We start from the raw sequence: 16,400 nt of genomic DNA on the forward strand, positions 1-16,400 counted from the left end.
TCAGCCTCCAAGAGATTTAGGAATGTTTGACCCTTCATTGGCCCGGAACTCGCCTTCACCAAAGGGACCTTCTGAGCCGCTGCGGACCGGGGAACTACGCTGTCGCGCCCCAGTGACGTAGACCCGAGGAAGCCGGCCGCCTAGGTTCTGAGTTCAGGGGTCTAGTCCGCTATCTTCTCCCTTGGGCCAAGGCTTAAGTGTTTAGGCTAGAGCTAAGTTCCGTTTTTATCAGGTTTCCTGGTATAATTCTGCGCCAGTTATTGTTACAGACTTCCAGACCTCAAAGATCAACAACCTGATAGGTGAATTGATGCCCAGAGCAAGATAGGGTTTGTCCAAGGCAACACAGCGTTTCCAGTATACTCTGGACCACGACCTAGATCTCCTGACTTCTAGGACAAAGCGGTATCCATTTTCCTAGTAGAAGACTACCTCTTCGTTCACCAGTCATTCAGTATATATCTTAAGATTGGTTATTTCACTCAATAAAATGGGCCCAAATTCTGTGCTGGGCTCTGGAATAGCCCTGTCCCAGAGCCAAGAAATATGTGAGTTCCATATGTAGGTTAAACTCTCTTAGTAGCCACATTTCCTTTCAAAAATGAAGGTGAAATTAATTTTTGCTATATGTTTAGTCCAGTTTATACAAGTAAGTCAGCCTTCTGTGTCTGTGGGTTTCAAACCACAGGGTTCAACCAACTGGATGTGAAACATTCAGAAAAAAAAAAGTTGCATATATATACAGACATTTTTTTTCTTGTTGTTGTTCCCTAAGTAATACATTTCAACAATTATTTACATAACATTTACATTGTATTAAGTATTATAAGTAATCTATGGGTGATTTAAAACATAAAGGAGGATGTAGGTAGGTTGTATGCTAATACTATGCCAATTTCTAAAAAGAACTTGCACATCAGATTTTGTTATCTGCAGGGGTCCTGGGATTAATCCCCTGGGGATACTAAGGGGAAAGAATATATTATCATTTCAACATGTAATCGATATGAAAAAAATAATGCAATATTACACATTTCTTTTCTCATACCAAGACTTTGAAATCTGGTATATATTTTACCATCTCAATATAGAGGTGCCACTGGTACTCAAGAGCCACGTGTTTAGTGCCCCCTCTATTGAACAGAAGAAATTGAAGATAAACAAGATTTTCAAGGTCTCTGATTTCATGGGGTTTAATATTTTAATATTTCCTGACTCCAGAAATTAAGCCAACAGCATAATTGGAAATTTTGATAAATGTTAGGAAACAAATTGATAACAGACAATACCAGGGATCTGTTTTAGATAGAATGACCAAGGAAGTCCTCTGATGAAGTGACAATTAAGCTGAGAGCTGCTTGGGAAGAATGAGAAGAGCCTTCACAGGATCAGGCAAATAGGGAAAGGAAGAAGTTGAAGAAAGTGAAATAGTGAGTTGGGGGTGTTGGAGAAGGTTGTTAGGAAACAATTTGGATTAAGTGCAAAGATTGGTCATTAGGTTTACGTTTTCCGGTCACTCTTGTTGCTGAACATTTATCCTGGGCTGCTATTGGTACTAAAGGCTAGGGAAAATGAAGGAATAGTCAGTTAATTGAAAAAAGGCATAAGAACACTGACTATGGCCTTTGGAATCAGAGTGATCTGGCTTCAAATCCCACGTCAGATCCTTATTAACTGGAATCTTGGGCAAATTACTGAAATACTGAGACTTGATTTTTTTATTCTATAAAGTAGAATTTTAATAATTATTGATAAGTAATTAATGATATGTAATTTTGTAGGGTTGTTGTGTATATTAAAAATTACATATGTGAAACAACTAGCACATTGCCTAGACACAGTGCAGGCACCAGAAAAAATAATAGCCATTGTTAGATAAGTGATCTAGTGCTCAGCATGAAGAGGTTGTTACTTAAGCTGTAGTAGTGTTTTTTATCCCTGCTTTCAAGCTCAAAGTCCTTTTCCACTTATTCCTGGCCATAGCCCATACTATCCATCTGGCTTATTATTAACATCTAGTAATTTTGCCCCTTTTCATCTGCTTTTTGTTAACATGCCCATAGTAATTTTTGAGATCTGATCTGAAAATTAACTTCAAGAATTCTTTCCCAAATTAACTTCATCCTATTTTAAATATGCCATTATCCTAAATTTCTTTTAGAATTTATAACTTCAACTTGCAAAATTAACATGTTTGTGCTTATATTCTCAAATAATCATTTTTTGTCTCCTTTAAGTAGGTTGTAAGAAGGCATATGCGTTGTTTATTTCCCTTCTTCCTTCCCTATCCAAGTTTAATATTCCACAAGTGTGCTTATTCATTGAGTGAACAACTGGAGGGTATCATTATATTTAATAAGCACTACTTGTCAGAGTGCTTATAACTCACACGTAATCACTGATGACTGGTTTCTTTTTAACTTCATGTCCACAGATCTCAAGTGAAAGCGCAATACTGCCTGACCTCCTACTCTATGCTCCTGACAAATTTTCTCTTCCATACCTCAAATGGTCATTATACTTTCTCCCAGAACCTCCAGTATTCCTTCCCATTTGCCTTGAATTTATGGTCTTGGCTCATTCTTCATTGAGAAGAAAAACACAAATGAGAAGTTTTTTATTCCCTCCCACCATCATATCTACCAACCTGCAAGTACTTTCTGCTTTTCTCCTTTTTTCTTTGATGGAAACATCACTCTCAACAAAACCCCTCTTTCATTTGTGCTTTTTATCTCATCTCTTTTTACTTTTCTAGGTCTGTACCTCAGTGATTGCCCCCTTTCTATATCACATTTGCCCTTTTTACTATATCAGTTTCAAACCTAACATAATAGTGCCCATCTTTTTAAAATTATTTATTTGTTTATTTATTTTTTACAGTAGAATGCATTTTGACATATTGTACACAAATAGAACATAACTTCATTCCTCTAGCTGTACATGGTACAGAGTCAGTCCAGTAGTGTAACCATACTTGTATATAGTGTAATAATGTCTGTCTCATTCTACCATAGGTAGGGCCTCACTAAGTGACCTAGGACCTCCCTAAATTTCTGAGACTGGCCTCAAACTTGTATTCCTCCTGCCTCAGCCTCTCATGTGACTGGGATAACAGGCATGAGCCACTGCACCCAGCTCCTCTACTTCTTAGTGATGGCATGCTCCAGGACTCAAGTCTTTATTCTTCTCTCCTCACACTTTCTTTCTCCTTAACAGTAATATGTATGCTGATGGTCCCAAATGTATATCACCAGTCTGAACTCCAACTATTTGATATCTCTACTTGGATAGTTAATAGGTATCTCAGAATTAACATGAGCAAACTAGAATTCTTTATTCATCTACACACTTGTTATTTTCCTGTTTTTCTACATCTCAGTAACTGACATAAATATCCACCTATTTATTCAAACCAAAATCCTAACAGTTAGCCTGATTGCTCTGTTTCCCTCATCCTCCCATAATCAGTTCATTAGCAGGTCCTGTTAGAACTTGTATACCTATATAGTGTATATTGTATGAGTATACTTTTCTCGATTTCCTCACTTGTTATCCCAATTATAGCTACTGTGATTGAATGCTAGGACTATTACAATAGGCTTCTATCTGGTCTCTCCATTTCCACTCTTGCCATCTCTCCAACTACCATTCTGTTATTACCATTCTGTATATAGTACATCTTTTAATATGTCAACCACAGATATGGCACTATCTGTTCAAGCTGAAATATATATCTGTGATCCAGAAATCTCAACTTTAGGGAATATACCCAACAGAAATTAATGAACATATTCACCAAGGCACACAATGCTCCAACTAGAAACTACCCAAATGCTCCTCATAGGAAGATAGATAATTACACACACACACACACACACACACACACACACACATATATATTATTTTTAGTTGTAGGTGGACACAATACCTTTATTTTTATGTGGTACTGAGGCTCAAACCCAGTGCCTCATGCATGCTAGGCAAGCTCTCTACCACTGAACCACAACCTCCACACCAATAATTACCTTTTAATATAGTTACACAGCAGAATACTGCAAAGTATTGAGAAAGGATGAACTAAAATCCTCTGATGGGTGAATTTCATGAACATAATACTGAGTGAAAGAAACCAGAAATGAAAGAGTACATAATGTATGATTCCATTTACATGAAGTTCAAGTGAATCTGTTGTCAGAATTGAGGGTGTTAGTTACCCTTGGGGTAGGTACTAACTAAAAGGGGTATAGGGAAGGGAAGTTGAGTACCAGAGAGGTTTTTTTTTTTGAAAAATTCATTTTTATACACTTAGGATTTGTGTATTTTTCTCTATGTATTTTATCCTTAAGTAGATAGCTTTTTTAATATTTATTTTCTAGTTGTAGTTGAACACAATACCTTCATTTTATGTGGTGCCAAAGATGGAACCTGGGGCTTCCCACATGCTAAGCATGTACTCTACCACTGAGCCACAACCCCAGTCCCAAGTAAATAGTTTTTTAAGAAGCCAGCCAGATCATGTCTCCTTCCTATGTATTACCTGAAATGGGTTTCCCAGACAACAAAGCCCTTTCTCAATTTCCCAGTTTAAGTAGTTCCACTCACCCCTGCCTTTATTTATTCTCTGTCATATCATTCTTTTTAATTTACATCCTACCTACTATATTAGTTTGCTAGTGCCACTAGGAAAGAATCTGTTCCAGACCTGTTTACTAGCTTCTGGTAGCTTGGTTCGAGATGACCTTGTGTCTCTTCACTTCATCTTCCCTCTGTATATGTCTGTGTCTGTCTAGGTTGCCCATTTAAATAAGGATACCAATCATGTTTTAGGGATTATTTAGCTTGATGAACTCAAGAACTTGATCATTTGCGAAGACTCTATTTCCAAATAAGGTCATATTCAACATTTTGTCAGCACCCACCATTATCTGAAATGATCTTACTCACTCTCTCCTCTAGAATATAAACTATTATAGCAGTTTACTCGTGTGTCCTCAAAGGTGTAGAATACTGACTGGCACATAGTGGGAACCTGAATATTTATCAATATTTATTAAATATATTTATCAATATTTGATAAATCAATGAACTAGGATATGTTGATTATTCACAATCCCATAAGCACTATATATAGCAACTATCATATACTTTCCAAATATCAGGGTACAGGGCATTTACTATGTGCTAGGCATTGCTCTTTGCTTCACATGTATCAGCTCATTTCATTATTACACTACACCCTATAATATAAACTACTATATAATATTCTTATTTTGTAAATTATAAAACATAGAAGAGAGCAGTTCTTCCCCCCCCCCCCCCCCGTGTTGGAGGTTGAACCCAGGGCTTCATGCAAGCTAGGCAAGCACTCTACCACTGAGCCACATCCCCAGTCCTGGAGCAGTTGAATGATTTGCTCAAAGTCACAGGTTTTGTATATAGCAAAGATAGGTTTTGAACCCAGGAAGTCTGGGCATCCAAACCCTCATTTGTAACCCTACCTCTCCAGAAGTCCAATAATTCTCTAAGCCTTTCTGAGATAGTGTTAATGACAGCCATGCAAGAAGAAATCTAAGACTGAATCAGCCACATCAGGCCTAGGTGAAAATTCTTATGATTCCACTCATCTCCTCTAGAGGGGGTCTCATGCTGAAAGATCCAAGAGGAAGAAAGATTGTAAAAAGTCTAGTTAGCAAGACCAGGAGAAAATTAACCTAGTTTCACATGTCATATCATTAGAAGGACAATATATATTTAAAATAATAGGAAAGTCACATCTGGAAATGGGAATAACTTTCTAAGTCTCCAAGAAAGATAGATTTGACTTTATAAAATTTTTAACCTTTTGCTACATCTGGATAATACCTTAGCTAAACCATTTATGAAAATTGCTAAATTTTTTTTTGAGAAAAATATTAGGAATCCAGTATATGGGCCGGAAATGTAACTCAGTTGGTAGAGTGCTTGCCTAGCATGTGTGAAGTTCTAGATTCAATATCCACCCTCCACACACACATATCCAAGAGATAAATTAGTGAAAAATGCAAACAGATGGTTCATAAAGGAGGAACTACAACAGGCAAATATCTGGCAAATTTTTCAGCCTTACCAGTAACCAACAATGCCAACTAAAACAGAGAAGTGTATTTTTGTTTTGTTTTGTTTCCCAAAATATGATGCCAAATAATGTCAAAGCATCATGAAACAGACTCCCTCAAGCATTTCTGGAGGCAGAATATAATTATCTGTAATAACTTTTTGCCAGTGTTAACCAAATGACAATTGCCAGTGTTAACCAAATGACATAGAATAGCCACATTTTAAGTCATTATTACCAATTTTGAAGCTCTTTTAATAAAGAAACATTCATCTCTTCATTGTGGCATTATCATAATCACCAAAATTTGAAGCAAAAAAAATTTCAGCAATAAAGAAATACATTAAAGTGGCATATGTGAAGTAATATAATGTAGCCATGAGAATGTTAATAACAAAAACTAAAAGCAGGATATAGCCTGAAATGTAGCTCAGTGGTAGAGTGTGTTTAGCATGTATAACATTCTGGATTTGATCCCCAACATCACAAAAACCAAAACAACAACAAAGCCACAAATAAATATGCACACAATGACTATAATCAAAAGGAAAAATAACAAGTGGTAACAAAGATGTAGAAAAAAAGGAGCACTCATACACTGCTTGGTGGAGATACACAAGGGTACAGTCATTTTGGAAGATAGTCTAGCAGTTTTTCAAAAGGTTAAACGTAGAATTACCATACAACCCAGCAATTCCACTATAGGTATATACCCAATAGAAATGAAAACATATTCCATATAAAAAATTTGTACACAAATGTTCACAGCAGCATTATTCATAATAGCCCCAAAGTGGAAACAGCCTAAATATCTATCAACTAAGGAGTGGATAAATAAAATATGTTCTGCCACACAATTGAACATTATTTGGACATAAAAAGGAATAAGTGCTGATAAATGGTACAACATGGATGAATTTTGAAAAAGTTATTCTAAATAAAACTAGTCACAAGACACTATTAATTGTAAGATTTTGTCTTTATGAAATGTCTACAAAAAAGACAAAATCTATAGAGACAGAAAGTAGAGTAGGAGTTGCCTAGAACTGAGTGATCTGGAACAAAATGGGGAGTAACTGCTAACATGTCTGAGGTCTTTTGAGAGGAAAATGAAAATGTTCTAAAACTAATTGTTATGATGGTTGCACAACTCCACGAATATACTAAAAACCTTTCAAGTCAGGTGCAGTGGTGCAGACCTGTAGTCCCAATGTCTTTGGAGACTGAGGCAAGAGAATCACAAATTCAAGGCCAGGCTCTGCAACTTAGTGAGACCCTGTCTCAAAAAAATAAAAAGGACTGGGGCTGTAGCTCAGAGGTAAAGCACCCCTGGGTTCAATCCCCAGTACTGTAAAAACAACAAAAAAATAAACATTCAAGTATACACTCTTGAATGGGTGAATTGTATATTATGTGAATTATTTCTTACTAAAGCTATTTAAAGGAAATTAAAGGGAAGTTTATTTTTATTAACATAATTGTCACACAAAACAAATGGAAAAGGACAGACAAAAAGACCATATATCATATAATTCCATTACAAGGAAATGTTTGAAAAAGGCAAATTTATTTATTTTTTAACTATTTAGTTGTAGATGAACACACAGTATCTTTATTTATTTTTATGTGGTGCTGAGGATTGAACTCAGTGCCTCCCTCCCACTTAGGAGGCAAGCACTTTACCTGAGCTACAGCCTCAGCCCCTGAAAAGGGGAAATTTATAGGGATAGAAAGTAAATTAGAGGTGGCCCCAGGCTGGAGTAAGAATGAGGATTACCTATAAATTTCCCAGAGAGTGACAAGAAGTATTCTAAAATTGGATTTTAGTAATAGTACCACAACTCAGTAAAGTTATTAGAGATCATTAAACTTTACAGTTAAAATGGGTGACTTTAATAAGTTCCTTTGGTTGAGACCCAGACTCATTCGCAAAGAAAGCCATATCCTTTCTCTCCTCTCCTTGCTCATCCTCTAGCCACACCAGTCTCCTCACTATTCCTCAATCAGACACCCTTTGTCCTTAGGGCCTTTGCTCTTGCTGTTCCCTTGGCCTAGAATGCTCTTCCTTCAGATACATACAGAATTTCTTCCTCACCATTCGAGTCTTCATTTAAATCTCTTTCTTCATGAGACTTTCCTTGAACACCTTCCTAAAATCATACGCCTGCCCCTAACCTACACACATTCTTAAATCTCCTTTCCTTAGTTTATTTTTCTCCTTAGTAATTTTCTTTTTTTATTTTGAGACAGAGTCTTGCTAAGTTGCTTAGGGCCTGGCTAATTTGCAGAGGTTGGCCTTGAACTTGGAATCCTCCTTCTCAGCCTTCCCAGTTGCTGAGATTACAGGCATGTGCCACCATGCCTTGCTCTTAGTAATTTTAATTATATGACAACATACTATATTTATTTATTTTATTTGTAGTCCTTCTTTCCCAGTAGGACAAAGCTCTGAATGTATTGATAGTTGTCTGTTGTTAGTTGTTGTATATTCAATGCCTAGAACAGTTCTTAGCACATAGTAAGCCCTTAATAAATTTATTGAGTGAATAAATAATATTTCATAGACTTCTTTCCATATAAGTTTACTTCATTCTTGGGCTGGGGTTGTGGCTCAGTGGTAGAGTGTTTGCCTAGCATGTGTGAGGCCCTGGGTTCGATCCTCAACACCACATAAAAATAAATAAATAAACAAAATAAAGGTATTGTGTCTAACCAAAAAATAAATATTAAAAAGAAAAAAGTTTACTTCATTCTTTTTAATGGCTACATAGTTTCTTCTCCTTCTTCTTCTTCTTTTTTTTTTGGACAGCATTTCCATTTATTTTATAGAACTTTGAGAAAAAAAATAAGATTTATTAGAACCTAAAGAGTTTTCTTAGGAAAGCAATGCTTGCTGAAGGTATTGCCTTTGCTCCAGCCATGATAAGCATCTTTACTCTTGGCAATCCTTGTCAAAGCTCAGAGACAGTGTAACTCCAGATCTCTCCTACTCAGCTGTGAACCTTGGTCCTGGACTGAACGTGATTAGAGGTTGTAGAAATATTAAAAAATAAGAACAATATCCATGAAAGCCATGCTCAGAAGCCAGTCCTCTTTTCTTCAGGAAAACATTTTTTCTATTCACTTGGCTTTTTTGAGGTTCCAGTGTGGAGCTGAGCACTCCACTGCCCTTCCTCCACTCACAAATGTCTGCATAGTTGCATGTATGGCACTTCCAAGCCTCTTCCACATCAACCCCTTGAAGCTCTCGGTGGCCCATCCAGTAAGCCATATAATGCTGTACCTTGCCTCTCGTCTCCTTCTCTTCAAAGGCTTCAATCTCTGTACCTAATGCAGTGGCAGTCTCTTGATGGCTATATTCAATCTTTAGAATATCAATAACTGGGAGGTCAGATAGTGTGAGAGACAAGAAGACCAGTTCCATGAGGTCACCCAAAGACTTCACAGAAAAGCCTCTCTGCCAGGCATGCCGCAGCACTGAAGGCCCCAGTGGCTTGTCTGGACACAATTTTGTGTGGTGGATTAGGATCTCAGGGGTTACTTTCCCTTGCACCATGGCATCAAAGATAAATTTGTATAGCCTAACTTGAAAACAGTCTTTCTTATTTCTGAGCTTCCAGAGGGAGTATGGGGCGCTTACATGTCTTGAGTTCAGCCAGATCCAGTTCCCCTTTGGCTGTATAATGGCTGCATAGTTTCTACTGAATTAATAATTCTATAATTTGTTTGAACAATTCCTTATTACTCGAGGACATTCGGTAGTGAAATTTCTTGTATAATGAGTCAGCCCTTCAACTTAGGAGTCGCCCAACCACTGATTTAAAATATTTTTTCAATTGCACCTGTACTGAACATATACAGACTTTTCCCTTATCACTATTTACTATCTAGTATAACAACTGTTTACATATCACTTACTTGTATTAGGTATTGTAAGTATTCTAGAGATGATTTAACAAATACAGGGGGATATGCATAGATTATAAGCAAATACTATGCCATGTTAATATAAGGGACTTGAGCATCCATAGATTTTGGTATGTGAAGGGGATATTGGAATCAATTCCCTGCAACACTGAGGGACAACTATATATATTTGGGCACTCATCTATTCATTATAAAAAATTCCTAGAAAGAGATTTTGTGAGTCAAATACTATGAACAAAATTTCAATAAATATTCCCAAATTGATCTCCAAAAAGATTACACTAATTTACACTCCTAGTCAATATTATTCAAGAGTTCCTCAATCTGTCATCCACACTAGATGTTATCAACTGGTTTAGTCTTTACCAATCTCATTAGAAATGTTAGCTCATCTATAATTTAATTTTCATTAATTTAGTTAAAAGTGAAATGAGATATATTTTTAATCAAACATTTGTATTTCTATGAGTTGCTTTTATTGGTATTTTAATTGATAGATCAGAGTTCTGGATATTAGGGAAAATCACCTTCTATCTTATAAGCTCCAACTATTTTTCACATTTTTCTTCCATAAATTTTGTTTACAATGCCTCAGATAGTTGGTCAACTTTTAATTTTCAAGGAGTGAAATCAATATTTTCCTTTTTGGATTCTGATTTCATACCATGCTTAAACAGACCTTTCCTATTCCAAGATTTTATATATATATTTTTTCCACTCATGCTTTCACTTGATGCCTTTAAACTTTTTCTTTCTTTTCTTTTTTCCTTCTGTTTCTTTTTTTTAATTGTAAGTGATGCTGGGATTGAATTCAGGACCTCCTGCATGCTACAAAGCACAAACTCTATCACTGAGCTACACCTCCAACCCCAAATATTTATTCTTCATTAAAATTTGTAGTAAATTTGAAATTTATTTTGGTGTAAACAGTACAATAGAAGATTCAGATCCTGCCTGGATCCCAACTGGCCAGACTTGGCCACAGGCCTGCATAAGAAATAAGCTAACTATGTGAAAGGTTACATTAATTTCATGCAATTGCATTAATTAAAAGTTGCATTAATTTCATGCAATTCTATCAAACAGTAAGACATTGCTTATTTCCTGCATGGGCAAGCAATGGTTTCCAATCGGCCGGATCCAGGCACGTCCCGTCACTTGGCTACTAGTACAACTCCACTCATTTATTAAATAGTTCATTCCTCACTGATTCTAAATACCATTTTTATCACATAATTCTCCATATATTTGATCTAAATTTGAACTCATTGATCCATCTATTCCTGCACCAAGACAAAATTTTTAATTTTTCTGTTTTGTTTGAATGAACGTGGGAGTGACAAATCTTTAGAGAATAGAATGAGAAAACAGTAGACTCTCCTCATTCTCTTCAACCCAGGGTTTCCCTTCTCCTGCATCCTAGTTACACCTGCCTATGCCGGCTGCTCTTCCCGGCTCAGCCTCTGGAGGCCGCAGCCGGGAGGGTAGGTCTGAGAACCAGGACCTTCCACGGTCCTGGCGTCACATCCGGTCTCTAGCGGAAGTCTTCTGCTGGCGGACCAGGAAGTAGCTGCAGACTGGGCGATGGGAGTTCAGGAGGCCTTGCTCCGGACGGGACCCGATGCTACTGTGCCCCCGCGGTAGAGCAGACCTGGGTGGCAGGCTCCGGGTCCCGAGGTGAAGAGCTGTGGGGATGACCTGGGACCTTAGAGAGGAGCCTGAGAACCCTTACGGCCTCTTTCCTGATCCTGGCCTCTAAATTGCCTTTGCCAGGCTGCCCCAGAAGCAGGTCCATTTGATATACCGCTCCTCAGAGAACGGCGCGGACCAGGATTTCACCCCCTCACCACCGTCACCAAAGCTGAGGGTAGCCCCGGGCTGGAGGTTCAAGGGCGCCGATTCTGCCTTAACAACAATCTCCTCTCCACCGCCGCAGGGATGGAGGGATCTAAGACGTCTAGCAGCACCATGCAGGTGAGCTTCGTGTGCCAGCGCTGCAGCCAGCCTCTGAAACTGGACACGAGCTTCAAGATCCTGGACCGTGTTACCATCCAAGAGCTCACAGGTCAGCAAGACCGTGGAAAGAGGGTGGTCAAGAACGTGAAAAGTGGGCAACTTTGGAGACATAGGTCTTGTGGTGACAATCTGTAGACTGCCTTAGTCTCGCCACGTGAATCTAGAAAAGTCACATCATCTCTCATCTCTCTGGCTCCCTGTTTTCTCATCGGGAACATAAAAGAGTTCTGACGTTGTGTGCTTTCTGAAACAAAACAAAGGTCCTTATTTTTCTGCTCCTGCTGTCTCAGTGTAAAGGAATATGTATATATAATAATAAATGGCATTTGTTGAGTACTTACTCTACATCTAGTGCATTACATGTATTACTTCACTTATTCCCTTCTGCAACCCTGTGGAGAAGTACCATCATTGCATCATTTTACAGGTGAAGAACTGAGGCTTAGAGAGGTTAAAGTGACTTCCCCGAAGTCCAACACCTGGTAAGTGGATAAATAGAGACTCAAAGTCCCAAAAAGCGAGATGAAGTTAGAGGAGACTGAATAGGCAGTTTAAGCTCATGGGCTCGGAGTCACACTGCTTGTGTTTCAATCCTGGCTGTCATGCAATGAAAGACTCTGTTGTGGTTTTTTTCCACTAGTACTGGAGATTGAACCCAGAGGCACTTTACCACTGAGCTACATCTCCAGCCCTTTTTCTTTTAAGAGGGTCTCAGTAAATTATCTAGGCTGGCTTGGAACTTGCAGTCCTCAACTTCCCCAATTTGGGATTACAGGCATGTGCCACTGTGCCTGACTTTGCAAGTTATTTTACCTCTCTAAACCCTGGGCTTTTTTTTTATCTTTAAAATGTAAAACAGCCTCATAAGTTAGTTGTAAAGATTATACATGACAAAGCACATAAGTACTTAGAAATATGCAAAGCAAGTAGTACTCAATAAATGTTAGATATTATTATTATTACCTCATTTCTCTATTTTGCCAAGTTTTCCTGACTGGGCTCAAACTTGTGATCTTCCTCCCTCAGCCTAGGAGGAGCTGAGGAGCTAAGTCTCAGTAACTACAGGCTTGAGACACCGGACCCTGATCTATACCTCCTCTCACCTCCCATCTGTCTCTTAATATGTTTTTAACACTTTTTTAAAGTTTAATTGTGTGTTGAAATGTACAAATCTTAGCTCTGTGTGTTTGTAAGAGTATGTTGGGTACTAAGGATTCTACTGAAAACCTCTAGCATGCTAGGCAAGCATATTACCACTGAGTTTCACCCTCAGCCCTCTAACTTTTTAAAATTTGGTACTAGAGATTAAATCCAGAGGCAAGTGCCTAAGCTACATTCCCAGTTCTTTTTATTTTTTATTTTGAGACAGATTCTTACTAAGTTGTTGAGAGTCTCACTAGGTTTCCAAGCTGGCCTTGAATTTGTAATCCATCTGCCTCAGCCTCCCAAATCACTGCTATTATAGGCGAGTACCATCATACCCGGCTTCCCAGCCCTTTTAATATTTTATTTTGAGACAAGGTTTCATTAAATTACGCAGACTAGCCTCAGTCTTCCTATCCTCCCTCCTCCTAAGTAGCTGGATTTATAAACATGGACCACCAAGCCTGGTTGTTTTATTTTGGTGTTTTTTATTGTTGTTGGTTTTTTTGTGTGTTTGTGGGTGTGTGTGTGTTGCTGGGAATTGAATCCAGGGCCTTGTTCATGCAAGGCAAGGAGTCTACGAACTGAACTATATCCCCAGCCCTATCGTTTTTTTGATTATGGGGATCAAACCCAGATCTAATGCATTGTATGTTTTACCACTGAGCTATACCTCCAGCATCTACCTTTATTTATTTATTTATTTATTTGTTTGTTTGTTTGTTTGTTAGTTAGTTATAGATGAACATAATACCTTTATTTTATTTATTTATTTTTACGTGGTGCTGAGATCGAACCCAGTGCTAGGCAAGCCTCACATGTGCTAGACAAGCGCTCTACCACTGAGCTACAGCCATTTACCTATATATTTTTTTCAAAACATGGTGTCATTTTTTTAAATACCTTTATTTTGTTTGTTTGTTTATTTATTTTATTTATTTTTATGTGGTGTTCAGTATTGAACCCAGTGCCTCATGTGTGCTAGGCAAAAGCACTCTACCACTGAGCCATAACCCCAGCCCCCTTTACTTACATTTTTTAATTGATATATTTATGTGGTGCCATGTGTTGTTTCAGTTAATGTTCAAATCAGGAAAAGCATGTCTGTCTTCATCAATGTTTATCATTTTTTTAAACATTTATTTTTTAGTTGTAGGTGGACACAGTACCTTTATTTTATTTTTGTGTAGTGCTGAGGATTGAACCCAGTGCCTCACACATGCTAAGCAAGTGCTCTACCTCCGAGCCACAACCCCAGTCCAATATTTATCATTTTTTGTGGCAAAAATATTCAAAATTGTTTCTTCTAACTTTTTTGAGATATAAAGTATATTATTGTTATCTACCATCACTGCACTGTGTGATAGGGTTCTATCTAACTATAACTTAGTTCCTATTGGCTAACCCTTCCTCATCTCTCCAGCTACCTCCCCTCTACTCTTCCCCAGTCTCTAGCAACCACCATTCTTCTCTCAACTTCTATGGAATCAAATTTTTTAGATACCACATATAAGTGAAAACATGCAGTATTTGTCCTTCTGTGTCTGGTTATTTCATTTAACATAATGTCCTCCAGTTACCTTCATGTTGTCACAAATAATAGGATTTCATTCTTTTTTTATGACTTAATAGGATTCTGTAGTGTGTATATTAGCTGTACATTTTTTACAAATGGATACACTTATGTAATTCTAATCATTATGATGTGGAAAGATTTTTATCTTCTCAGAAAGTTCCCACATGGTCCTTTGTTCCTTCCCGGTTATTCTAGGGGAAAGGGAATATTACCTTTTTTTTTTTTTTTCAGTACTGGGGATTGAACCCAGGGATGCTCTATCCCTTCTACCACTGAGCCACATCCCAGCTCTTTTTATTTTTTATTTTGAGACTCTCACTGAATTGCTGAGGACCTTAATAATTTGCTGAGGCTGGCCTCAAACTTACAGTTCTCTTGCCTCAACCTCTCAAGTCACTGGGATTATAGGTGTATGCTTCTGCAGGCAGCAAGGATGTTAACTTTTATGATAGAAAATTTCAAATTGCTATGTATCCATCACCTAGTTTTAACAATTGTCAACACATATTTAATCATGTTTCATCTACAGCCCCATCCATTCCTCCCCACCTTGAATTATCTTGAAGCATATTCCTAACATACAAAAGTTATACATATTTCTGTAAGTATTTTTGAAAAATAAGGACTCTTTTTAAAAAATAATTATTATACCCATTACCCTTTAAAATTTTAACATTTCTTTGATCTGATTTAATGAGGAGATGGGGAAGACATTCTTCTGTGTGTAAATAGTAACTTTAAGAAAAAATTAAGAGTGGGGGTAATGATGAGGATATTTTAGATTCTTTGCCCATACTTCCCTAATCCCTCCAGCTTTGATAAGACGTTTCTGACTCAGAATTTTCCTTGTTCTTAGCTCCATTACTTGCCACAGCCCAGGCAAAACCAGGAGACACCCAGGAGGAAGAGGCTAACTCAGGAGAGGTAACAGACGTGCCTTCTCCCCTGTCTTCCTCATACAATAAATATGCTTAGTGGGAGATTTGATATGAAAATACAGGCTAGGTTCCTGCAGGGTACTTGTGCTGTAAGAGTTCCCAGACTTTGGGGGTTAACGAAGAGTCTGGTTAACAAGAGATGGTATATACATGATTAGGCCACTGCAGATCATTGAAGGTATCAAAGTACTCCTAAGGTCATAGGTTACTGAATAAGGCATCCATTAAAAAGTATGATTAAAAGTTACTAAGGTGATATATAGGTCATTCCAGGGCATTCCTGGTTTGCGTCTGTTGTTCTAGTTAGTTTTTCACATCTACTTCTCCCATTCATAAAGGTACCTTGGTTTGGACAGCGAATTATATGATTGCCCTAGACAGAAAGGATTATCAGTGTTAGATAATATTTAATTTTTAAACTCTGACAATGCTGATGATAATTTGCATTGCCAAAGGCAGATGTTATGAGATTTTTTTTTTTTTTAAGTACAAGTCATTTATTTGGAAGCAGATCCCAGGAAACTCTAGTAGGAAGCAAGGATGTGAAATGGGAAGTAAAATAAACCAAGGAAGGGGATATGGTCAAGCCAGTAACACCTGTGGATACTTTGAATTCCATCCTGTGAGATGGTGTTAAACACATACCTGAGACTTATCCTGCCTGAGTAACAAGAGGGCTGTAATGTCCACCCACTGTTACCAGTGT

The 16,400-nt window shown here is 37.7% G+C and overlaps 1 protein-coding gene and 1 pseudogene across 2 annotated transcripts in view; one reads left to right on the top strand and one right to left on the bottom strand.

The window, feature by feature from the left end:
• Positions 1–11,816, bottom strand: LOC144372547 (exonuclease V-like; annotated as a pseudogene).
• The window catches only part of LOC101972648 (beclin-1), a 13,023-nt gene continuing 8,171 nt past the window's right edge, over positions 11,549–16,400 (top strand). The window contains exons 1-3 of one of the 2 annotated variants that reach the window (XM_005321898.5): positions 11,549–11,698; positions 11,958–12,086; positions 15,613–15,680. In XM_005321898.5, coding sequence (XP_005321955.1) covers positions 11,960–12,086; positions 15,613–15,680 — 195 coding nt within the window. In that variant the 5' untranslated portion in view covers positions 11,549–11,698; positions 11,958–11,959. Of the gene's footprint in view, positions 11,699–11,957; positions 12,087–12,458; positions 12,520–15,612; positions 15,681–16,400 lie in introns of those variants that run through there. The other variant, XM_040268748.2, reaches the window with a different exon arrangement.

This window comes from Ictidomys tridecemlineatus, unplaced genomic scaffold (genome assembly GCF_052094955.1).
Source record: "Ictidomys tridecemlineatus isolate mIctTri1 unplaced genomic scaffold, mIctTri1.hap1 Scaffold_1260, whole genome shotgun sequence".
NCBI lineage: Eukaryota > Metazoa > Chordata > Mammalia > Rodentia > Sciuridae > Ictidomys > Ictidomys tridecemlineatus.